This window comes from Erpetoichthys calabaricus, chromosome 13 (assembly GCF_900747795.2).
Source record: "Erpetoichthys calabaricus chromosome 13, fErpCal1.3, whole genome shotgun sequence".
Lineage (NCBI taxonomy): Eukaryota > Metazoa > Chordata > Cladistia > Polypteriformes > Polypteridae > Erpetoichthys > Erpetoichthys calabaricus.
The window spans coordinates 111,421,491-111,448,575 of NC_041406.2; the positions used below are offsets into that span (position 1 = coordinate 111,421,491).

Sequence of the window (27,085 nt, forward strand, 5' to 3'; positions counted from 1 at the left end):
ATCAAATATGCTTCTGATCCTGTTGCGAAGGTACAGAAAAGAAAAAAAAAAAAACAACGATGGTACAGAAGATGGTATATGAGACCATTAAATGTATTGTGTCATTATGATGGGGAATATGTGACACTTGTATTGCCTTTGCGAAAAATAGATGAAGTAAAGCACCTCATTGAACCATTCATCAAACATTGAAGCACTTACATTGATCCTATAAGATCTGAAGGGCAGCTTGCTTTCACTTGTTGATACTAAACAAAGACCCTGGTATCTGTGACGATGCAGGTTCTTACTCCATGCTCCCTCTTCCTCTTTGGGAGTTCTTGAACCTGACACCATTGGTAATGTAACCGGATAAGCTGGACAATGAGGACACCAAAATGAAGCAAGGGGAAAGGTGCAAAACTGCTTTTATTTAAAACCAACAAAACAAATCCAAAATCCCAAAATTAGTGCAGTGTTTCAAAACGTCAATAAATAAATAATCCATTAAAAACAGTGAAAATGTGGAGTTTAAAATCCAATAAATAAATCCTTTACAAACGAGGTTAAAACATTAATAGGAGCTGGAAACTGTTCTCTTTTAAAACCCAATGCCAGCTTCCCTGCTTCTCCCATCCGGCACCAGTGTAGTTGCCATACCTATAGTTGACCTTCTCCACGTCCGGTTGCCTTCCGTCCTCTGGCTCCATACTCCAACTTTCCCGGACCAAGACTTGGGTTCCACCAACGGCCAGGGTGCTCACTTTGGAGTTCCAGTCCCAAATCTCTGACTCCCGGTCTTACGCGGCAAGCTGTTATCGATTGTGGTCACTCCTGGTCCTCTGCAAAACTCAGCAGAAGTGACCCAATCTGTCTGCCCCTGGGTGCCAGCCTAACACCCTGCTAGGGCTCACTTCTCCCACCTGCCTATTCTTCTTACAGCACGCCTGCTCTCGCTCATTCACTCACTGATGCACCGGCTTTCAGCTTACTTCTTTCTCTTTCTTCCTCCTCTAACCTCTGTTCTCTGTTTTCTCTTTTTTTTCCTCCCTTCTGCACTCGTGCTTCTTCTATTTATAATGGGGATGTGGCACAGGTGTAGCGATTAGCACCTCCCGGCATTAATTACGGATATGGACGATTCCTCACCTGTGGATTTAAGCGAGGAAACGGCCACACCACGTTGCGCCCGAGAACCACTCCGGCCACACTACCAATCACTCTCTATAAGCCGCAAGTGCGGCTATTATTTATTCAAAAACTGGCCTTTTATTCTGAGTCGTGGACCTGCTATACCACAGCGTCATATTCCAACTGTGCCTCCCCCTACCCCCCCGATTTTTTCGTGGTACTGCAACTTGCACGCATGTTGCATTAATTTATGAGGATGCACTCAGAGGATGCCTGAAATGAACGCTGGGAATGTGTGGCAGCCTTGATGCATGCGTGTGTGTGTTCTTAGCGTGAAGTATAAACCGGCTCTTAAACAGTTGCATTTTGTGTTTTAATTGCTTCTTGTTTTATTAGCCAGATTTCCAACTAACAATGCAAATAACAAAGGAACTCAGTTATTCCAATATTCAATCTTGGTGGCTAACTGTGGCTGTAGATTTTCATTCCATTGTTATTGGACTCCTACCTTAATACACAGGGCAGTAATTTCCCAGTTTATGTATTTTGTTGTGGTCAGTTTATGAATTACAGAACTGCTGTAGGCTTACTAAACTTTTATTGGAATAGATCAAGTATTTATACATATTGCACTGGGAAATGTACTTTGATTTTTTTTTTTCCTAAGTAGCTACTGCATTTCAGAATTGTTTGCCCAGGTGTCTCTTCTGCTAGTCATTAATTCTCATCATTGGATTACAATTAAAGGAGTTAAGACCGTAGGAAAAAAAAGTCTGTTAATGGGACAAAAAAAAAAAAAGAAATTTTTACACTTCCTATAAATGCAAACTTTACATTACTACACTTTCTGAATATAGCTAATTAAAAATAATAACAGTTAGAGGTCAAAACAGTCCTTAATTATGAAACTGTTTGGAATAAGTCTGCAATCATAGTTGGTCTCCAGAACTTCTATTAGAGACAAACTGAGCTAAGTTAGTCCCATTTACAACTGTACTAATACCAGATACTTCAAAATTAGCATAAAGTATTAGTACAAAAAAAAAATGGAGTTGAAGAAAGTGAAGGATTGAAATTTACTGATCTTCTCCAAATCATTTGTGTTCTAGTTTCAGAAAAGATAAATATAATAACAGTGATGTAATGCATCAGAATGAAATTACTAGTAAACTGTAAAATTAAATATCAAGTTTGGTTATCGTCAAGGATTGACATCTAATTAAGCAAAGAAAATTGTTACAGAAACCTACTGCTGCTGCGCCCCTTTAGGCTCAAAGTGAGAACAACTCAAGCAATAACATCTACGTCCGTGCTGTTATTTCCAAGTTCACAGTCTGTTTGTTTGTTGTGATCACCCCCTCTCTTTTTCTTCTATACTTTCTCAGACAGTCATACTGCAGTTCAACCTTTATTAGGGATACTCTGATCAGGTTTTTAAGGCAGATACTGATCACCGATTTCATGTTACTTGATCGGCTTATACCAATACTGATTCAGATTTTTTTTCCTCCTTTATCCCTTTAAAAACATTTTACACTAAGCTCATGCATAAAAGACGCATAGAAGCCTTGTGTCCTATATTAAAGTGATTTTTATAATTAAACTTTAGACCACAAGTGTTAACTGTTCATTTTTTATTAACAATGTGAAATTCTGTAGGCTTATTGTTCAGTAACCATATAAAATACTAAAATAAATGAATTTCCTTAAAATAATTCTTTAACTTATAAAATATGTACAAAAGTATTTCAAATTGTTTAATTTTTATCTGTAATGTACCTATGTCCAATGTCCTCAATGTTCTTGAGGCGGATTCTCCAATTAGCTGTGAACCACCCAGTCTCCCTGAGATTGCATAGGTGGTGAATCAGCTAAGGGGAGGGAAGGCTGCAGGAATCTGTGGTATTCGGGGTAACTTTCTCTAGGTTGGTGGCAAAGCTGTCCTCCTGGCGTTGCAAGCAATCTTTGCTTCCATTTGTGAGATGAGCGTCATCCCAACTGACTGGAAAATAGGACTCCTATTCTGTTCAACACTTGCATGAACTGGATGTTGAGCAGGGTTGTGAGGTCCAGTCACTGTGAGACATCTGTTGGTGAAGAGAGGTTCACTGATCTTGATTTTGCCAATGATGCTGTAATCTTCCTGGAGTCAATGGAGGCTCTGATTCGGATTCTTGAAACTGAGCAAGGAGTCTGAGTGCCTGGGCTTGCGAGCGTCCTGGATAAAAACCAAGATCCATGCCGTTAATGACCTCTTGGGCACAACCATCAACAGTGTGTCTGTCTGTGGAGGGAATGTTCACCTCATTGAGTGGTTTACTTACCTTGACAGCGACATTCATGTCTCTGGTGACTCTTCCTATGAAGTCAGTAGACTGATTTGGAGAGCATGGGGGGAGGGGGGGTGGTGGTTATGAGGTAGCTGGAAAGGGGTGTATGAGACTCCCGATATGTTTGCAAAAGGACAGATGTCCAGGTCTTTAGAGTCCTGGTGCTTCCGGTTTTGGACTATGGTTGCGAGACATGGATGCTATCCAGTGACCTGAGATGAAGACTGGACTCCTTTGGTACTATGTCTCTAATAATTGGGTACCGCTGATTTGACTTTGTGTCGAATGAGCAGTTGCTCACAGAGTACCGAATGAGGCACATTACCTGCATTGTGATGGATTTTCAGTTATGGCACTACTGCCATGTGGCATGACTCCCCAAGAATGATCTGGCTCGCAGTATCCTCATTGTTGAAGACTTGTGTGGTTGGAGCATGCCAAGGGGTCACCCACATAAAACCTGGATCTCAGATGGATGGCAATTTTCTGAGGGTGGGACTGGACCGTGTGTCTGTCTGCCTTTTGCCAGCCTTGAGCCAGAGCTGTTTCGTTGTGTGGGGGATGCAGCAACAGTACGTGCTCCCCAACCTGACCTGACCTAAATGTACCTATCTGAAACAAGGCATAATTAAGAAAGTTTGATTAGATTAGATTTAGTTTTGGCATGATTACACAAGGAGCTGTCACTAAGCACAACGCAAAACATCTTTTTTGCTTCTACTTAGGAAATGCAATCTATGGACATGAATTAAAATGTAATTTCCTTTTGTGTTGCATTTTAAACTGATACTAAAATTGTGTATCAGGCTTTGAAAAGCTTTGAAATGCAAATGTAGAAACAGTGAATTAGAATTTATGTACTTGCGTATTTTTCACATAAACTCCTTTTGTAAAATAAATATACTAATTGTCATACAGAATTACTTTAACAAGTAACTGTTGACTGTAGGTCAGTTGCTTTATTTTTGACTTTCGCAAATTTGTCCTTGTTCTGAAACCGCTGACTTATATGAGGCATATTTTGATTGTAACAATATATTGCTTATAGTTAAGGGATTTTTTTAATTAAGAAAAGGAAATTACTTGTATGCAGTATGCATTTGTGAATTTATGCTATAGTTCAGAGAAAAAAATCACTTTCACTGTTCTGATAAGGAAAGATAACCTGCACTTGAGACACCATCTTTGCAGTTTTTAGTGCACCAGCAGAAAGATATTTGAAATTTTGCATGTGTTTGTTATTAATTTAGGGAACAGTGTTGTTGTTGTTGTTGTTGTAGGGAACAGTGGACTAATTCACGCCATATTTATGGCTCACAGATGCAAAGGAATGTCTTGCTTTTGCAATTATTATAATAATAATAATAATCATTGTTTACATTTATATAGCAATTTCTCACTACTCAAAGCACTTCAGTGAGTGGGCATGTTGCACCTGTATTATATGATGGAATCAGTTGTCTTGCCTGAGTCATGGATACTCAGCAGCTCCCCATGCATGTAATACAGTAATACAGTGCAAATGAAGTTCCTCTTTGATGGTTACATCCACTAGGTCAGACATTTAACATTCAATGTGGTGTAGCAGTTTAGGCGTTGGAATTTAATTCCTGGGGCCTCATGTATAACGCCGTGCGTAGAACTCATACTATAACATGGCGTAAGCACGAAAGCGGGAATGTGCTTCCGCACAGAAAAATCCAGATGCAGGAATCTGTACGTACGCAAACTTTCACGTTCTTCCACTACATAAATCCCGATCAGCGTGAAAAGTAACGCATGTGCACGCGCCTTCTGTCCCGCTCCAACTCCTCCCAGAATTACGCCTCTTTGAATATGCAAATCGATATAAATAGCCTTCTGAGAAAAGACAATGGGAAAAACACGGGGGAAAATATAAGAATTTCAGCGAATACCAAGTGGAGGCAAAGGAAAAACGTACTATTTGTTGGTTTAAACAGTGGTATAATCAACAAAAGGAAGTTGATCGAGTGACAGAGTGTCGGAGAAACTCGAAAGCTCAATTTCACAAAGTCGCACAGTGCCCGAAATAAAAAAGAAATCACATATCAAAGTCGCCGTGAAAAGGCAAGTCGTAGCCCACCGTCTGAGTGTCATTTGTAAGCTTATTAGGGTACAGACAAAAAAATAGGCACACAGTGGGGAAAAAAGCACGAAATGTCAACTTTAATCTCGAAATTTCCACTTTAATCACGTAGTTTATTTTGCCATTAAAGTAGAACATCATAAACTTCATCTTAAAATCGTTTAATTTACTAGTTTCTCAAATCCCATTGTAACTAAAGTAGGACGTTAAATGCTTTGTTCTGTATTTGATCTTCTTTGTGCTCTGTGTGTGAATCACTACCTGCTTCTTAAACGGGCTTTCTCTTTCTCCGACAGGACACATAATCCATTACATTCGTGATATTACAGCTCTCTGAATAATTAAAATACTGAGCTGTATAAGTGATATCTTTTTCATGATGATAGGAATGAAAGCATGTTATTAAACATGGGAACACGGTGGCGCAGTGCTTGTTCATATCTCACGCAAGAGGCTTGCTGCGCCATGCGCGACCTTCAATGACATAATTTATCACAGCAGTACTGTCTCTTTCAAACGTACTAAACTCCAATTCCTGTCCTTACTTTTCTTTCTCCAAATACCCAATCGCCACACAATCAGCTATGTAATAGATGTGAAGCCATTTGTAAGCTTAGAATGCCGATTCTTCAAAACTTTTAAGGAACATTGAAATATCTTCGTAGTACATGTTTAATTATTCTATCTGTCTTTCCAGTGTCGCATCAGCACAGGAATACAAAGTAATGCAGGAACAATCCATGAACTAGCTAGCGCTACGGCACCGTGTCCTCACATGTTTAATTATTAACAATACAGATTATTTAAATGAAGTTAAAGTTTTATCTGTATAATATAATCAACATATTTTGCTGCATTTCATCTTAAAATGAATACCGTCATCATATGTAAATATGCACTTTATAAAGTGGCGCGGGTTGTGCAATGTTATAACTGTAGTGCAAGTTTTCAGTGAAGTGATTGTACTTATAAGTAAACAGTTCTACAAGGAGCACTTGATGGACTGATTAAGTGCGTTTAGAGTTCATGGGATGAAACTTTTTCTAAACCGCGAAGTCCGTACTGGGAAGTCTCTAAAGTGTTTTGCCATGGCTGAGTCAGCGACTGCTTCATGCTGTATACCGATAATTCTCTTTTCGGTCAGCTGCTGCTGTGATTCCCCACTCAGATACAGTGATATAAATACTCCGAGTGGTGCTGTGAGAGTAATATGGAAAAGATGATCTGCTGTGGCAACCCTTAACGGGAGCAGCTGAAAGAAGAAGATGCAGTGAGAGTTACAACGCTAAAGCAGTTATGGTATTTGGAATACTATGGCTATTCCCTGGACCATTATATTGCTGCAGGTTAATTACAATCAGATGCATTACACTGATAAACAATATGCAGTTAGTTTCAGTGTATTTATAAAGCCGCATCAGGAATGTGGAGCTAAGAAAGAAAGGGTGACCACACAGGAACAGTAGCACTGCTTTGACGCTGGGTGCCGCCAGTCTGCAAAATCAACCAGAGAAATTGCGTACGCCAAGGTATGAGGTACCGTGGAAAAGTGCGTGGCTTCATGCCAAGTTTAGGTTTTATACATCGCGATTTGAGCGTGGAAACTTTCGTACGCAACATTTCTGTGCGTACGCACCGTTTATACATGAGGCCCCTGATGTTATTGGTTCAAGCTCACTACTGACATTGTGTGACCAAGTGCAAGCCACTTTTCCTGCCTTTGCTCCAATTAGAAAGAAAACAAAAGAAATTAACCAGTTGTATCTCACATGTGACGAGTAACCTGGGATAAAGGCATCAGCTAAAAATAGTAAATAATAATTAGCACAATTTTGAGAAACTAATAATTGAAGTAAGTGTTCACTTTAAAGTAAATTATCATGCAATTAAATTGTCTTATACTTTTCCCTTTGTGTTTTGTCTCTTAAATACCATGGAATGGCATTATGTGTGTGAACTATATACAGTAAAATTAAATACTGATTGAATAATAACCTGCACTTCTATTCTTTATAATGTTTAGGCAGAGGCCCGACTTGCTGCGAAACGAGCAGCTCGAGCAGAAGCAAGAGACATTCGAATGAAAGAACTAGAACGTCAACAGAAAGAGGTAAGCGGTAAACCAATATAAAAAATATCACCAATAGACTGATTTCTTTTGTTTCATTTATTCAAACTCTTATTCATCAGCATTGAAACATTTATGAACTTAAACTTACACATTTACAAACTTACTGCATATATGTATAGATTGTTTGGCTATTTAGTTAGTAGGGCTATCAAATTAGCTACAAATAAAGTGCAATTATTAATAAGTAAATATATACAGTGCATTTGGAAAGTATTCACAGCGCATCACTTTTTCCACATTTTGTTATGTTACAGCCTTATTCCAAAATGGATTAAATTCATTTTTTCCTCAGAATTCTACACACAACACCCCATAATGACAACGTGAAAAAAGTATACTTGAGATTTTTGCAAATTTATTAAAAATAAAAAAATTGAGAAAGCACATGTACATAAGTATTCACAGCCTTTGCCATGAAGCTCAAAATTGAGCTCAGGTGCATCCTGTTTCCCCTGATCATCCTTGAGATGCTTCTGCAGCTTAATTGGAGTCCACCTGTGGTAAATTCAGTTCATTGGACATGATTTGGAAAGGCACACACCTGTCTATATAAGGTCCCACAGTTGACAGTTCATGTCAGAGCACAAACCAAGCATGAAGTCAAAGGAATTGTCTGTAGAACTCTGAGACAGGATTGTCTCGAGGCACAAATCTGGGGAAAGTTACAGAAAAATTTCTGCTGCTTTGAAGGTCCCAATGAGCACAGTGGCCTCCATCATCCGTAAGTGGAAGAAGTTTGAAACCACCAGGACTCTTCCTAGAGCTGGCTGGCCATCTAAACTGAGCAATCGGGGAAGAAGGGCCTTAGTCAGGGAGATGACCAAGAACCCGATGTTCACTCTGTCAGAGCTCCAGAGGTCCTCTGTGGAGAGAGGAGATCCTCCCAGAAGGACAACCATCTCTGTAGCAATCCACCAATCAGGCCTGTATGGTAGAGTGGCCAGATGGAAGCTACTCCTTAGTAAAAGGAACATGGCAGCCCGCCTGGAGTTTGCCAAAAGGCACCTGAAGGACTCTCAGACCATGAGAAAGAAAATTCTCTGGTCTGATGAGACAAAGATTGAACTCTTTGGGGTGAATGCCAGGCGTCACGTTTGGAGGAAACCAGGCACCACTCATCACCAGGCCAATACCGTCCCTACAGTAAAGCATGGTGGTGGCAGCATCATGCTGTGGGGATGTTTTTCAGCGGCAGGAACTGGGAGACTAGTCAGGATAAAGGGAAAGATGACTGCAGCAATGTACAGAGACATCCTGGATGAAAACCTGCTCCAGAGAGCTCTTGACCTCAGACTGGGGCGACGGTTCATCTTTCAGCAGGACAACGACCCTAAGCACACAGCCAAGATATCAAAGGAGTGGTTTCAGGACAACTCTGTGAATGTTCTTGAGTGGCCCAGCCAGAGCCCAGACTTGAATCTGATTGAACGTCTCTGGAGAGATCTTAAAATGGCTGTGCACCGACGCTTCCCATCCAACCTGATGGAGCTTGAGAGGTGCTGCAAAGAGGAATGGGAGAAACTGGCCAAGGATAGGTGTGCCAAGCTTGTGGCATCATATTCAAAAAGACTTGAGGCTGTAATTGCTGCCAACGGTGCATCGAGAAAGTATTGAGCAAAGGCTGTGAATACTTATTTACATGTGATTTCTCAATTTTTTTATTTTTAATAAATTTGCAAAAATCTCAAGTAAACTTTTTTTCACGTTGTCATTATGGGGTGTTGTGTGTATAATTCTGAGGAAAATAATGAATTTAATCCATTTTGGAATAAGGCTGTAACATAACAAAATGTGGAAAAAGGAATGCGCTGTGAATACTTTCCGGATGCACTGTATATACACACAGTATATAATACAAAGATGAGTCACTTCCTCACTCTTCAATCAAGAAAAACACTATTTCCCACTTAGCCAAAAAGCTGAAATTTGGCAGGATGATACTGCTAAGAAAGGACAATTTGAAGATTTCAATATATAGGGGTAACCACTCACTGAATAGAAAAACTATATACACCAAAATCTCAAAAATTCCTTGACATTTTTGATTGAAATATAGTCACTTTGTAGAATAAAGAAAATTAGTTGACTTTTTATTTCTTGATATTTGTTATTAATAATGATTATAATGCACTGTGTCCCCACAGTGTTGACAGCGATTGCATGGCAATACCGGGTGTGCTGCCTTACGCAAATGAAGGCTGTGTGCAGAAAGTAAAATAGAGGAGGAAAATTCAGCAAAACTCAAAGTGTAGACACTTGTAGCAAGCGTGCTATGTGCTATTGCCAGGCACTGTGGCTTAAGCGTGTTCAGTTTAGTGTGACTCATCCAGTAGCAAAGGTATTTAACATAAACTGCTCAAAAAAATTAAAGGAACACTTTGAAAACACATCAGATCTCAATGGAAAAAAATCATGCTGGATATCTATACTGATATGCACTGGGTAATGTGTTAGGAACAAAAGAATGGCACATCATTTGATGGAAATGAAAATTACCAACGTAGAGAGGTCTGAATTCAAAGACACCCTGAAAATCAAAGTGAAAAAATGATGCGGCAGGCTAGTCCATTTTGCTGAAATGTCATTGCAGCAACTCAGAATCATACACAGTAGTTTGTATGGCCCCCATGTGCTTGTATGCATGCCTGACAACGTTGGGGCATGCACCTATTGAGACAATGGTTGGTGTCCTGGGGAATCTCCTCCCAGATCTGAACCAGGGCATCATTGAGCTCCTGGACAGTCTGAGGTGCAACCTGGCAGCGTTGGATGGACCAAAACATAATGTCCCAGAGGTGTTCTATTGGATTTAGGTCAGTCAATGGTATCAATTCCTTCATCCTCCAGGAACTGCCTGCATACTCTCGCCACATGAGGCTGGGCATTGTCATGCACCAGGAGAAACCCAGGACCCACTGCACCAGCATAGGGTCTGACATTGGGTCCAAGGATTTTATCCTGATACCTAATGGCAGTCTAGCCTGTAGAGATCTGTGTGTCCTCCCTAGACCTTCAGTGACCCACCACCAAACCGGTAATGCTGAACGATGTTACAGGCAACATAATGTTCTTCATGGCTTCTCCAGACCCTTTCATGTTTGTCACATGTGCTCAGGGTGAACCTGTACTCATCTGTGAAAAGCACAGTGCACCAGTGGTGGACCTGCCAATTCTGGTATTCTATGGTAAATGCCTATCGAGCTCCACGTTGCTGGGCAGTGAGCACAGGCCCCACTAGAGGAGATTGGGCCCTCAGGCCACCCTCATGAAGTCAGTTTCTGATTGTTTGGTCAGAGACATTCACACAAGTGTCCTGCTAGAGGCCTTTTTTAGGGCTCTGGCAATGCTCATCCTTTTCCTCCTTGCCTAAAGGAGCAGATACCGGTCCTGCTGATGGGTTAAGGACCTTCGATGGCCCTGTCCAGCTCTCCTAGAGTAACTGCCTGTCTCCTGGAATCTCCTCCATGTCCTTGAGACTGTGCTGGGAGAGGCAGCAAACCTTCTGGCAATGGCACATAGTTGATGTACCTTCCTGGAGACTAACTGTGCAACCTCTGTAGGGTCCAGGTATCGCGTCATGCTACCAGTAGTGACACTAACCATAGCCAAATGCAAAACTAGTGGAAAAACAGTCAGAAAAGATGAGGATAGAAAAATGTCAGTGGCCTCCACCTGGTAAACTATTCCTGTTTTGGGAGGTCATCTCATTGTTTCCCCTCTAGTGCACCTGTTGTTAATTTCATTAACACCAACAACAACAACCCCCTCTGTTACTTAACTGACCAGATCAATATCCCAGAAGTTTCATTGACTTGATGCTATACTCTGATTAAAAAGTGTTCCTTTAATTTTTTTGAGTGGTATATATTTTCCCATCTTATCTGCAACCATGTGGCAAATGGTCATATGGGACCTACAATTCCCATCAGGCAGTGTGTTGCTTCTGATGATTTTATCAGTGCTTCAAAACTTTACATAAAAGCATCAACGAACATGACACGTCATCTAAGGTAGCAGCTACTATGTTTTTTTTTCTCAGCCACTTTGGGATAACAGTTTCATTGTCTTGCTGGATTACGTTTATCTTAAGTTTCCAGTTTAGAAATATCACATTCACAAAAGCCCCTTTTCTCTTTTTATTTTTATCTGGACCCTTTTCTGAGAGATGTGTTGAAAAAAATTAAAATTAAAAAATTAAAAAAAAAATTGCTTTAAAAATTAAAGCAAGTTTCTTTATTCAGAAATCTAACGCAAAATGTAACGTATTCATAAGAAAACCCAGCTGTTTAGCTTATCATGTCCTCCAGGAGATGTGTAATACATATGGTATATATTCTTCTTGTTTGGTGAATAAGCAAAAGTGTGTATGTTAGTGTGCATGAATTAATCATGCAGCAGTCATTACATATTTATAAAGAGTAGAGCACTTGTTTCTCTGAAGCAACCTTCAACTCAGGCATAAGTGAAATAAGTATTAATTATTTGCCTGACAGTGCACAATGAATATTTTTGGCGAAGCAGTGTTTTATTGGGTTGTCACTAAACTACTTTTTTTACCTCATGAATATTATTGTAAGTTTTCTTAATACTCAACTTGCATAGCAAGTATGAAAAAGGGAACTAAATGCTTGTTGTTCTTGTAGGTCATTTACATTAACTTCTGTTTGGATAAAACATTTCCCACAAAGACAGTCCTCAGTTCCTGCTGTAGCAAATGATTCATCACCTGTAGCACCTACTGAACAAGGCCTGAGAGGGCCTTCAGGATTGCATATGACGAGAAGATTCATGTTTATAGAGATAGCTGACAAACAGATACTGCATGGACAAACCAGAGTGAAAGCTACAGCGTAATGCTATCAAATAGATGTGGTTTGTAGTAAGAAATATTATTGGTTACAACCAGATCATGTAAAAATCTAAAGTAGAACATAAGTCTCACACATCATGACTTTTGTGAACTGATCCTGAAACAGCAGCACCCACTGGCTATAGACCACTTTGATCCCCAGTAGTTTACCTTCTTGGCACTTAAAGGAGTAGAGGATCCTGTTGTGTACATGCTTTGCAAAGCCAAATCCCACATGAGAAAAGCAGACACTGGTTAGAATCAATAATATTTAGCCCCTCTGACTGGAGAATACTTTAAGATCACTCCCAGATAATCAATCAAGACATGAGCTGGGAGAAGTTTGTGCACGTTCTAAGTCGGTGGGGGGATGGAATAGCCGGCTGATTGAAGCTTGTGTTTATCAGCACATTTAGATGACAAAAGACGCTGGCAGAGAGGTGCGAACGGATTTAAGACGCTATTTAAGGTGGGACGGATCAGCGAGTTTTTTCGTAGGCTCTGGTAATTCTAGTGTTAAAGGCAATGCAAGAAAATGCTCCCAGGTAATTTTTTAGGAAGCTCTAGGACTGTCTCAGAGTTGATGAGAAGCAGCCCACTGATACCACAGTGAAGTGTTTTTTCTCCTTTTATCTTCACCCTCAAAACCAGTGATTTATTTTTTTTTAGCGCAGTCCTTGGAGTCAGCTCTGCCTGTAGATTTTCATCCCGTGTAGCTTCTCCTTCTAATTGGACTCCTATAGCTGCTTTTTCCTAGTTTGTTTTTTTGGTGTCAATCCAGAAATTGCAACACTGGGTTCACTTTTTAAAAATTTTTATACAGTGTTGCGACCATTTAAGATTGTTACATGTTTAGCATTTTCTAACTTGGTTTTCAAGTTTTTCATGGCCATGATCCTAATTTTTGTGTCACTTTTCTGGGTGTATTGATTGTTTAAGCCATTAATTACAAATTTATGGTATAGTGGACCCTTGACTTACGAACTTAATTTGTTTGCGAGGGCTGGTTGTAAGTCAAGACTATTTTTCCCATAAGAAATAATGGAAATACCCATAATGCGTTCCGAACCTCCCACTGCAACACTTACTTAACCTTTTCATAATAAAAAAGGGTTGTATAATGTGCAGAATTTACCAAAACACCAATAATATTTCTAATGTACTAACCAAAAAGTTATAAAAAGTGCCTAGCCTACCAGAAGTAGGCTAGATTAAGCTAGGAGCATGGCGGCACGCATGGTCGCAGCGGCTCAGGGCTCTCCTTTTCAGTGCACTTTTTTGTTGTTTTTGTACTTTTTTTTTCTTGCTTGTTTGTGCACGATCGGTTCGGCGAACATCCGCTACACCTGTCAGAACCTTATAGACATCGGTGTCCAGAGCCAGACATCTCTTTCGAGTGTTTTTCATCACACGCACAACATCCCAGACAACACAGCGAGACCAGCGGGCTCTCCGTGGATTGTTGTCGGGTCTAGGAGACGACACAGACGGAGGAGGGAAAGGAAGCAGAAGCGGGGCTGCAGATCCGGCGTTATGCTAAGTCTAAAGAAACAACCATACAAGCCCTATGTAGAATTTTTTTTTTGCAACTTCTTTGCATCTTTTCGCACCATTTGTTTATTTGTTTATTTACTTGTAGTGTTCTACACATATGTCTGCACTGAAGGAGCTGCTTTTAATCTCATTGTACATGTGTATAGTGACAATAAAAGGCATACTATTCTATTCTAGAAACAACAATTTCATACTGTACTCACCATTTAATTTGACATCTTTGGGCTGCAGGAAAGGAGGAGGAGGAGAATGAAACGGAAGGTGGTTGTTTAGAAGGTGCCTCCTTATGCAAATCTTTTCTTTGTAAAATTGTCGAGATGGTGGATTTCGACATGCTGTACATATTAGCGAGATGGGTCACACGAACAGCACTCTTATATTTCCACACAATTTCCTTCTTCGTTTCGATTGTGATCGCTTTCTTTACCTTCGTTACCTTCTCTTCCTTCCTTAGCAATTATGTGTCTTGCTTGCATGGTCTTAGTGAATTATATATATAGGTAAATCACTGCAATGACCGAAATTACGTCCACAAACACATGTATCTGGGCTCCGACTGACGCTTACTAACGCTCTCGGTTGTTTGTTTACAATCGCGCAAGCGGATACACGTGACCGCATTCGGGTCGTAACACAAGATGTTGGTTGTAAATCAAGTTGTTCGCATGTCAGGCCGGTCGTATATCAAGGGTCGACTGTAGATGTCTTTTCTACCAGAGTGCTACTGGGATTAGTCGGCATAATGTAGTTGAATGTGGTGTGGTCTTACAAATACCTATGTAGAGGGAATTGGATGAGTGAGACAGACCCGCTGTATGAAATGGGCCAGTGAAGTATCATCTGTTTGAGAAGTGTTGTGTCTTCTAGTGTGTTCTACCAGCTGTTGGTCATTTTTTTTTTTAACCAGTCCTTAGCTGGCTAGTGTTCATTGCAGTGATTTTCTGGGAGAGTACCACCAGCTTGGATGATATCAGACACCTAAATATACTGACCATGATATCCAGATGTATTTACTGGAGTAATTCTGCACTCCCTGAGTGAAGTGGCAGAAAAGGGCATAAAAGCCAAGTTAGAATCTGTCATAACTAATGCTGCCCATCTTCTCCAGAGTACATTGTGTTAGAGCACCTTTAGACACTACCTTATTCCATCACTTTTGGTTTGGCTTGTTTTATTTATTTATTTTTGTGCAGTTTTTGAATATAAAACTTTTCTTTTAGGGATCAATAGGGATCTGTTAATCTATCTAGTTATTATTGTTTAAGTGTTAGTAACTAAGTATGGAGACATAAAATTTATAGCTTTTGTTCAGCTTGTTGGCATTACAAAAAACACTTGGTGATTGAGCTTTCCTTATACTGTATATGTGTGTGAAAAAGGGTTAGATGAGAATTATCAGCCAACATATTAAGGCTCCAAACTACTTGGAATTATATTTATGGCCCACTCATTCCAGGTTCTGTATTGCATTTCAGCCATACGCTCAACCTTTTCGTAGTGTGTCTACGTTGTTATCTGTTATGTATTTGCACACAGGCATTGGCAACTAAATTATTCCTTGTATGTAGTTTTAACTTTGTATTGCATTTTTTACAGACAAATTCCAGACTAGGTTCTTTACAAAGTAAACTGAAGTATTTTAGGTCAGGGGATAAAGGACAATAAAGCATTATTCAAATATGAGTCACAGGGAATGTGCAGCATAGAGACGCTACTAAAGTTTCAAACAAAAGACATTTATGAAGTTGAATAATATGTACAGTTTTTAAAGCATGGCGGAATCATGAAGTATTCTCCTCAACAAGATAAGAGCCAGTGGATTTGGATAATAGTCATCTTTATAATTTGATTTCTGTCAGTATAATAGGAATCTGTTAAAACATAGAAATCTACAAGTGGTCTGCAGTCATCTGGATCCAGATGTTGTGCTCTAGAACCAAATTTACATATTTAAAATAACTAATGTTTGTGTGAACTGCTGCAGCCTTTTTACTTTGGTATATGTACCTAATTGTCAATCACTAGTTGTTTGGGCCATGGCGATTAACCATAGTGTTTCACTGGTCATTGTAGTTGTCAACCCTCTTTTTTTTTTATTTGTGGTTGCTTTGCTTCATCCAGCAGCAGTGTATGCCCACTGTTAACAACTAAGTCATTAGAAACATTTTGTATTCCAGTGTTGAGAATAACTAGCCAGAGGCTGCTCATCTTTATGATGTGCTTGAATATGTGGCAAACTATGAACACATTAATTTTGACACCACAGTAAGTATGTAAAGGGGTCCATGGTGCAGATACGGTTCAAGGGTTTTTGCATATAGGAGTATATTTTGACACTGGTAGCCCTTATTCTGTGGTGTTTTTGATTGATTACTGATTTAATACAGTGTTTTATACAGCTGCTCTACCCCCAAAATACCCCTTAGATGACATTTTAAAATATAACTGACAGACATTTGTCTATTTTCTTCTAATGTGTATTAAACAAGTGGTTGATATTATATGTAAGTTAATGGGTGGTTATGAGAAGCTTTATGGCTTATCTCAGATAATGTTGGAAATGTCAAAGATATGCATATATTTGCATCTTAGTGTCATAGTTGGGTTGTGGTTGCACAGCACAGAAAGCATCAGTGTGTTTTTTTTTTTAATAGCGAGAAAGGAATGATTTGTTAAAGATGCTGTTTAAAATAGTTTTCCATTTGCTAGAAAATAATGTTTGTGTGAAAAGTTGGTGTTTGCCAGTTGATAGTTTGCTTATAGATTCAGTTCATCAACTCAAGAATGGTTAATGATGTTTGGGCAGTGGAGGAGGGCAAAGCTTAGCATTTGTCTGCAGATTTTTGTCGATTATTTATCAAGGGAATGATTCTGCAAGTTTAAATTAGAGATTCCCCACTATTTCTGAGAAAGTTGACATAAAAAGCATGATATTTTTCATCCTTTGATACATTGAATACAGGAAAAAAAACTGCCAAAAATTGCTGTTTATTTGTGCTTTGGAGTATTAATTGGGATTTTGACTTCATCACTGGTATGATTTTATTGAATGGATTTTCTTTGACTTGCAGGCTGCACTTCAAAATGTTGATGCTTTATTGCAAAAGGTTTATTGTTAAGGTTATTAGCAGTATGTTTTTTAAGTTCTTTCCTATACTTTACTAACTTCTATTCCTCTTCCTTCCACTGTATAGTGATCAACAGCCGTTCAGCTTATACAGGTTAATAATAGTTATTATGAACACATTATGTTTGTGATGTTTGTTTATTAACTTACATAGTTTATAAATTGAATTGTACAAGATGTGATGATGGTCACCTCTACTGCTTTTCATGCATGTTACTGTAGCTTTTATGGGGGGAGCTGCTTGAAGTATTGTGCCTGACATGTACAAAATCCTGCTAATTTGAATATCTCATTTGCAAGAATATAGATGACATTTCTATATAGCAGCACATTGCAGTGTGTAGATGGTGGGAGTAGTATTAATAATAATAATAATACATTTTATTTACCTAGTACCTTTCCCATGGTCGAAACACTTCAGAAAAGTTAAAAAAATGAACAGCAAGAAGAAAGTAGAAAAAAAATCAAATACACTACACTGGATACAATATACTATCAACATAGAAACCAATGTAAAATGATAATACGGAAAACACAAAGCTTTGAATTAAAAAAGAGACAGTAAATCATAATAAAAATACAAAACTACAAAATACTACTACAAAACCTTAAACAAATAACATTATTTTTGATATAAATGCATATTATCTTGAGCACCTGGATAGAGAGAGCAAATAGAGAAAGGGTCCATAAGTAAGGATAAGAGAAATGCTTTCCTGAACAAATGTGTTTTAAGTTGCCTTTCAAAAGACTGACTTGAGTCAGCTGTTCTAATTAATTTAGGCAGGTCATTCACCCATAGAACACACATTAGCATAGGACACAACAAAATTGCCAGATTCAGTGGACCTTAGTAGGCAGATAGAAACATAGTGATGCAGGAGGTTACTGTTATAGTCTGGTTTAAAGCCATTTAAGGCTTTATAGGTTAGTAATAGAATTTTATATTAATTAACTAATTGAAAGAAAGTGTATTATTGTATCTGCACTGGCCTTCAGTAATATTTGAATGTGTGACATAGATCAGTTGGTCTCAAGTTAAGTCTGTGGGACTACTATAGCTGCAATTCTTTCTTCCAGTCAGCTTGACATCTTGCCTGAAGAAGGGGCCTGAGTTGCCTCGAAAGCTTGCATATTGTAATCTTTCTAGTTAGCCAATAAAAGGTGTCATTTTGCTTGGCTTTTCTCTGCATTCATAATGGCTAACACGGTACAACACCCTAGTACTTCCAGTCAGCTTTAAACTCAGTGAGCCTTTCCTTGCTTCTAATTGATTTTAATGTTTAATATTTGAGCCTTTTTTACTTACCTTATCCTGTCTGCAAAAAAAAGTTGCAATCTGAAATTTACATAGTTTTAAATTCTTTACTCTTTGTTATTTCTATTTTAATTCACATTTTTCTGTGGAGTTGGTTCCCTTAGTAGTATCGAGTTTCTGCATTGGCAATATCATTCTGAAGAATTGCAGTGTTTGTAACTCTGAAGCCATCAGTGAGTCATTCCTTGCTTCTAATTGATTTTATATTTTGAATTGTATATTGTATTAAATTTGTTTTGTGAGTGGATGTATCACCAAGAGAAATGTCTACCAACTGTGTTGCCTGGCAGTAGTAAATAAACCTAAACTTGTATATTATTTTAGTCAAGAGGTCTGGGAATTCCTCTGTGGTTTCTGAATTGGCATTACCATTCTGAAGAATTACAGTGTTTGTAACTGTGAAACCATCCTGACCTAGCATTGGCAGTGGCTCACTATTAGATTTAAAACACTGTTTTTAAGTTAGATCTATGATCCAATGAAACAGTAGCCTTTCCATTAGTAGTTTCCTTATAATATCTGTTTCTGGTATCTGGTATTACTGAATGCCCTATATCAATAGCAACAGTTAAAATGTTTTGTCCACTTTTTGTTTTTTCCTCCTTCCTCTGTCCAGATGTCACACCAGTCATCCTTCTTGCTGTCACCCTTACTACTTCTGCTGTAGTTATCTAGCTGTCTGGTAACACTTCATTGCCACCCAGTGCCTGTCTTACCTCATCCCTAAACTCAACCTGGCAGTCTTCCTTTTTCAACTTCAGCCATTTGATCCTTGGCTCTGCCCTCACTCTCCTCCTCTTCTTGATCTCCAACGTCGTCCTACAAACCACCATCCTATGCTGTCTAACTACACTTTCCCCTGCTACCACTTTGCAGTCTTTAATCTCCTTCAGATTGACTCTTCTGCATAGGATATACAGTGGAACCTAGGTTCACGAACATCTCTGAACACGTACAAATCGGTTTATGACCAAAAAGTTTACCAAACTTTTGCATCTGTTCACAACCACACACTCGGTATACGAACAAGCCAGTTTCCCTTTCGGTTTGTGCGCGCCAATGATTTCTGCACGTGTTCAGTCTCTCCCTGTGCATTCCCTGTGCAGAGAGAGAGAGAGCACGACACACACACGAGAGAGAGAGCGCGAGCAAGACACACCAATACTATCCACCTGCAGAGCCACAGCACCATACGTCGGCGCACGAGAGACGCACACAGAGGCGCGCGCGTGCGAGAAACACACACACACACACACACACACACACACACACACACAGAGGCGCGCGCGCGCGAGAGAGATACACACACACACACACACACAGAGAGAGAGAGACACACACACACGAGAGAGGGGGCTGGACGCACAAGGCAGAGAAGGCAGTTAAAGAATGCAGTGGGCTTGTTTTTGTTTTCACTTCTGTTTACAGCGATCGGTTCGTAGCGTGCATTGTTGCAATGTTATTTTTCTTGGTGGTTTATTAAATTACGGATTTTTCAAATGTTCTTTTTTTTCCCTGTGCTTAAAACTCATTAAAAAAGTGTTTTTAGCGGGCGGTTCGTAGCCCTGTAGCACGAACTCTTGCAGTGTTAGTTTCCTCTGTTGTTCCAGATTTTCTCAGTGTTATTCAATGTTTTTACATTTAGTTTACTAATATGCTGTGCATTCTATGGCATAATTAACTATATTTGTGCTTAAAAACTAATATATATTTACATACAGTTCGTACGGTCTGGAACGGATTAATTGTATTTACATACAATCCTATGGGGGAAATTGCTTCAGTTCACGACCAAATCGGGTTATGACCAGAGTTTTGGAACGAATTATGGTCGTGAACCGGGGTTCCACTGTAATCTATCTATGTGCATCTTCCTCCACTCTTGTACATTACCCTGTGTTCCTCTCTCTTCTTAAAATATGTATTCACCACAGCCATGCCCATCCTTTTTCAAAATCCACTATCATCTGACCTTCTTCATTTCTCTCCTTGACACCATACCTACCCATCACCTCCTCATCTCCTCTGTTCCCTTCACCAACATGTCCCTTGAAATCCACTCCAATCACCACTTTTTGTCCCTTGGGTACACTGTCCATAACTTAATCCATCTCACTCCAGAAATCTTCTTTCTCATCCATCGCACACCCAACTTGTGAGGCATATTCACTAACAATCTTCATCATTACACCTCCAATTTCTAGCTTCATAATCATTACTCTGTCTGACACTCTTTTCAGTTGCACAACACTCTTGACATACTGTTCCTTTAGAATAACCTTTACCCCATTTCTCCTCCCATACACACCATGATAGAACAATTTGAATCCACCTCTGATCCACCTGGTCTTACTCCCCTTCCATTTAGTCTCTTGCACGCACAATATATCAACCTTCTTTCTCTCCATCATATTGGCTAACTCTATCCTGTTACCAGTCATAGTGCCAACATTCAAAGTTCATACCCTCAGTTCCACTGTCTTTACCTTCCTCCTCTCCTTTTTCTCTGGACACGTCTCCCCCCTCTTCTTCTCCTTCTTCAGCCAACAGTTGCCCAATTTCCACCAGCACCGTGTTGACTAACAGTACTGGTGGCGGTTGTTGTTAACCCAGGACTCGACCGATCCGGTATGGAAATCTGTCTTGTTGTCCGCATGTTGATCTGGCAAAGTTTTACACCGGATGCTCTTCCTTATGTAACCCTCCCCATTTATCAGGGCTTGGGACTGGCACGAAGAAACAGACTGGTTTGTGCATCCCCTGTGGCTGGGTTGTAGACAAGATTAGTACACAGAAAAAATCAAATCAGCTTGTATTTAAAAATAGAATTTTTAATAAACTAGTGTTCCACATAAGGGAACATATGGAGACAATAGATAATGCATTACAAATTACATGTGTGAGCTTGTAAGATAAATTCTTGAAGATATGCAACATACTCTTGTTATTTTCTAAGCAACTTTTAATATAAGCTTTTGTGTGCTTTAAGTCTCTTGAAAAGTGAAATATTATGATCTTTCTGTACGGTGCTTGACCTAGATTGGGATTACATTTTTTATTACTAGTTTATGTAAACATAAATTGTGACCTGTTAAACAAGTTGTTTAATTCAGGAAGCATTGCTTTTTGTCTTTACTTTTTAAAATTTCTTTTCATTCTTTTTTCTTACTGTCTTTTTAAATACGATTTCTGATAAATTCTGTACACTTAATTTGTTTTTTCATTTGCCTATAGCATTCTCATCGTTCATCTGATAAAAAATGGGGACAGATCCATCAGTGGATGGTAGGCTGAATGGATGCATGCTGCTTGAAAATGTACTAATCTGAATTTGGAGTGTAAAGATGTGTAGCACCTTAATGTTTGTTCTTTGACAAAAAAAAGTGGCATTAAAATATATGAATCCTTTACTTTTCTTACACCGACTAACACATTTTCCCAATTTTTTTTGAAGATGTTTTGTTTATGACTGTGCACATGATATATATATTTTAATCTAATAGCAATTTAAACGGTTATAATTGTCTGAAATATCATTCCATCTTCATATTAACATTGTCCCTTTTAAGATATCTCCAACTATGAGTTTCTTTTGAGCATGCAGGTCGGAAAAGTAAGTTCTCTGTAGAGTTGAGCAAATGCTTTTGGAAAGTTCAGAATGAGACAGGCACTGCAAAAGCAAAAAACATTATCCACCTAATATGCTTCAGAGTGTGACTTGGTTAAATATGACACTTTACCCGAAATATAAGTATAAATATAATATATAAGCCTAAAGATATCATCATGCTTGTTTGATTTGATGTTAATTCCATACACATCTAAAGTAATTGTAAATAATAATTCCTACATCTAAAATTATTTTGTTACATGTAAAACATAATAAAACAAATTATAGATGAGCAGATTTCATGTTACAAGTATGATAATTATTTTTTGTTATCACTACTTAAAACTTAATCAGATTAAAGAGAAACCTTTTAATTTGTTGATATATTGGCTTAATTATGCTTGATCAGTGCTTTTATGGCATTAAAAGTATGTATTTGTTAAGTCTTTAAGAATTTCTTGTCAAAATTATGTGTTTACCACGAACACATTCTCTGTAACAAGGTTTTGTTAGAGATGAAAGAAGAATTACACTATTCGTCTTGATTTCAGTCTTTATGAAAAAAAAAAAAAAACTGTACCTTCCCAGTCTTGTGTATGTGGTTTTCTGAATAAGGATACTGAAATGCAGCATTATGGCAAGAGCAATTGTTAGTTGTCTATAATATGTACTAGCATCTGTCATTTCAGTTGGAGTTAAAGACTCTTTCTTATATCTATAGCACCTTTTCAGTATGACAGATTTCCCTCTAGATACAGGAAGGCTTTGACATAGTTAAATGGGATTGTCTGTTTGCCAAACTTCATAGCCTTACATTTAGGTCTAGAATCATGGCAGGTATTATGTCCCTAGGCAATATGTATCATGGAAATGATGAAGTAAAGTGTTTATATGGCATCTGTCAAAGTCATCAAACAGCAGTTTGTCCATGCCAGGAAGTCATAAAAGAATTGGTCTTACAGAGGGTGTGGAAGATAGAAACTGTTTGGAAAGACAACAAATAGAAGAGATTTCATTATGCAAAATAACATAAAGCATGAAGCACAATCAATAAGTAGTCTTATGGAACAATAAGTAAAAAAAAAAAACTATATTTTTGGTCTACAAAAATGCTAGTATGTCAGAAGAAGAGTTGATATGAGGTAAACTGATGTCTGTCTGCAGCTTTTACTTAAGCACAGTGGCACTCAGTCATGACCTGGGGGGCCAGTCAGGAGTGTAGAGGGTCTGGTCACAATTAGTGGAGTGATGTATTCCAAGAAATATAAACAGGTTTTGGTTCATTATGCTGTTCCTTTAGAAAAATTAGTTACTGGCAAAAATGTTATGACTTAGTAGTAAGATGTTGCAAACAAAATACCTACTTGAAGTGGAAGTGAGCAGATGGAGCGGTAATGTAAATGAAACTGTGTATAATTACTTGGACAGGGAATAGAACAATATGGCAAATCTGAGAAGAATTTAGAACAAAACTAATGTATAAAACATTGGTAGAACATTCAACATTAGTAAAACATTCAAAATTAGTCTTCCCAAACCAAAGCTTCAGTTTTGCATTCTAAAAAAATACTCACAAAATACTGACTTGTTTTAAAAGTACAGGGCCCTCTTTTTACTTGTATCACTGGTTATTTACAGTATGTTAGTGTTTTCATCAAGAAATAACAAACACATACTGCCCAGATAAATTGTTTTAAAAGAAAAATCTTTCAGCGGTTATAATAATAATAATACTGCTGCCCTTCCTAATTGAACCTTCAGGCAGGTAGATCCATCAGGAGTGGCTCAAAATCAATTTCTTTTTCTAATTTCAGTTGTGCTGTTTCATCACTTATTTAATCTCAGTCTAACTGCTACAGCAGGACATGCATGAAGGGGTGGCTATAGTGGCTCAGACCCCATCCCTTTCCCCTCATTGGCCCCAGTGTTAGGAATGCATGCCTTTTTCATTGTAAGAAATGGACTCCAAAATTGAATGGCACATGTATGGCAATGACTCTTAACTTGAGGGTCACATATAGTCGCGAACTGGTAGGAGAGGGGCAGTTGAGAGCGTCTCCCTGTTCTAAATATGTTGCTAAGTGGCTGAATTTGTTCTTAAATCAATGGTTAATGGAGGCAATCCTTTTTCATTTACCTCAAGGTTGATCCTGTTTTGAGCCTTTTCCAGTTGTGAGAATTTTTAAAAACAAAAATAAAATGAAAATAAATAAATAAAAATAAATATAAAAAGGCTAAGAACTCCTTATTTAAGTGAATGTGCAGTACTTAAAACACTTGGCAGGGTGAGAATGGAACCTGTTTAATGTGCATGACATCAAGTGGCAAACCACATTGAAGTAAAGGCACATAAAAACTTCCCCATTCTTTCTCTTAACAAATGCAGTGCAATTGCTTTGCTGCCTGGAGCTAGTGACCATGGGATATAATAATTGTTTGCAAAGTATACTCATATCTTGACAGCTCAGTTTGTTGTCATCCATATTTTCTGGAATTCTGCATTGTGAAGATCTACACACAATGATTTTGTTGTCACTAAAGATACAATTTTGTAGGAGATTAAGGATGAAGCCAAACATATTTTTTTGGTAAGTAGATAAGATAGAACACATTTCATATTGTATACAGCTGTCCATTATAATTAATTATGTGAATATTGCTGGCTTAATGCGTATTTTTATTGGTTTCTTTGATGTATTAGGAGTATAAGATGTAAAAACTATAAGCTGACAAGATTATAAAAGTACTTTTTCATAATGAGGAGTAGAGTATAGGTGCAGATGAGGTTTTATGTTACTTATTATGTATTTTCATTAATGACAACCACACATATAGGGTTGGACTTAAACAAAGCAGTAGATTTATTTGCTTAAGTTCATAGTAATGGAAGAATTGTCTTGTTATAATTGTATAATGCTCTCAAATATTGCACTTCTGTAAAATGCAAAATGAGTGTGACAACAGAAAATGGTATATATTCTGTAGAACCTTTCAGTGATGTTTATCTTTCTGCCTTTAAGTTTAAAATCATTTAGCATAAAATTAAGGTATTTAGGCATAGCATTTAAGTTATATTGATGATTATGATGTGACTTGTTGCTATTAAGGTCCATGTGGTATTTCATGTATCTAGATGGACACTCCTTTATTTTATGTTATGTCTTAAGTTGTGTTCTTTTAGTAAAATAACAGTATGTACAGTGTCTTCCACTAACACAGGAAGCTTAAATTGGGCCACGATTGGATGTACTAACAGAACAGTGATCCAATGCACACCTCAAAATCAAAACAAATATAGGAATTAAGGGTTTGGCATAGTCGTAGTATGAGAGTAGTTCATAATACCCCCCCCCCCCCAAAAAGGATTTTTTTGCTTTGACATTTCATTTTTTAAATTTGATTCTTTTTTTGTCCTAATAATATATACAAAGATTAATAACAAATCCCATGAACTGACTCTTCTAAATAACTCTTACTGTTCTTTTACGTATTCCCATACAAAACCCCTGTAACTGCTACTAAATTACTAAGACAGACTTACTGTGTGCTAAAGGGTAATTTCTTTCAATGATATACCAAACTTATGAAAAGTGATTGAATGTTATTGTAACATTTGTAAGGAGTTTTATTTAAACCATCTACTTTTTTCAAGAATGCTGGACTCATGCTCATAGGAAACTTGCATGATGAAAGGTTTTTACTTTTTGCTTCATTGGCACATATTATCCTGCATGCCAATTCAATTTTTTAACTAGATAAATACATGCATTGAGAATATCTTAAGATATGTTTGCATGGATTTGATATATATTAGTATTTCAGTCTGGAGTCTTCTTATTTAAAAATAAAACATTAGGCATGCAACTATATAAAAATTCAGATTTTTCTACAGCTTCACAGCATAATAGTAGTTTAGACTTTTCTGATTTGCAGTCCCACTAACAGTAGATAAAGTATGCCGGAGTAAGCCAAGAGGCAGACATCCCAGTCATGGTCTAAAGGTATTGCTGACTTGTGCTGGAATTCCAAGTTAAAAAAGTGTTAATAAGAATAAAAAGTCTAGTCGAGAAAGCAATTAATTTCTAGCAGTGCTGCTTTTACTTGATTTCTTGTTATGATCTTTGGTGATTTTAAGGTAATAACAGACGTGCACACTTTATTCTTTCAATAACTAGCATAGACAGGGCAATTTTTGAGAGAGTTATGTATTATTAGACCATGATTATGTTACGTTATGTATGACTTTTTATTTCAGGCCCTTCATTGTTTTGTAATAACCAAAATAAAAAAAATACAAATATACACACCCACATAATATAACTTCAATTTTGATAAAATAAATCTTGACTTAGCCAGTAGTTAAATTTGACCACACCATTACAAAATACTTTTCTTGAGCTTTCCCATGAGATATAGTTGTGTGTGTAGCTTTGGTAGGAAAACAATTGCATTTCATAAGAAAACACTCCTAATTAGACATACTCAGCTCTGGTCCTGGCGGTCTGCAGTGGCTGTAGGGTTTTGCTTTAACCACATATTTAATTTGAACCAATTTATTTACTATTGAAACAATGTGATTTTTAATTAGTTTTAATTAACTCATTTGTTTCTTTTCAGAACTCTTAATTGCTTCTTTTCATTTTAAATAGCTGCATCAAGTTTTAGTTATTTTTGTAACCAGCCATTTGTTAATAATATGGTGCAAATGCCAACGGAACCACCAGCTTCTCATTTAACATGCTTCGTTTTAAGCCTGTGCAACTGTATATGCATCATGAAGTATCTGTGTTAATACAATATTTTGAAATAAATGAGAGAGAAGGGAAGGACCAAGAGGTGTACTACTGATATGTACCCCAATATAATCCATATATTATCTGTATAATGTTCTAATGGTTTTTGTTTATAGGAAGAGGTGGCAGCAAAACGACACATGTTCTTCCTCAAGT

The 27,085-nt window shown here is 37.9% G+C and overlaps 1 protein-coding gene across 26 annotated transcripts in view; it reads left to right on the top strand.

The window, feature by feature from the left end:
* The window catches only part of lrrfip2 (leucine rich repeat (in FLII) interacting protein 2), a 216,545-nt gene that overhangs the window by 87,725 nt on the left and 101,735 nt on the right, over positions 1–27,085 (top strand). For 14 of the 26 annotated variants that reach the window (XM_051935778.1, XM_051935796.1, XM_051935800.1 and 11 more), the window contains exon 3: positions 7,571–7,657. In XM_051935778.1, coding sequence (XP_051791738.1) covers positions 7,571–7,657 — 87 coding nt within the window. Of the gene's footprint in view, positions 1–7,570; positions 7,658–21,760; positions 21,812–27,085 lie in introns of all 26 variants that reach the window. The other 12 variants (XM_028817457.2, XM_051935774.1, XM_051935780.1 and 9 more) reach the window with 1 other exon arrangement.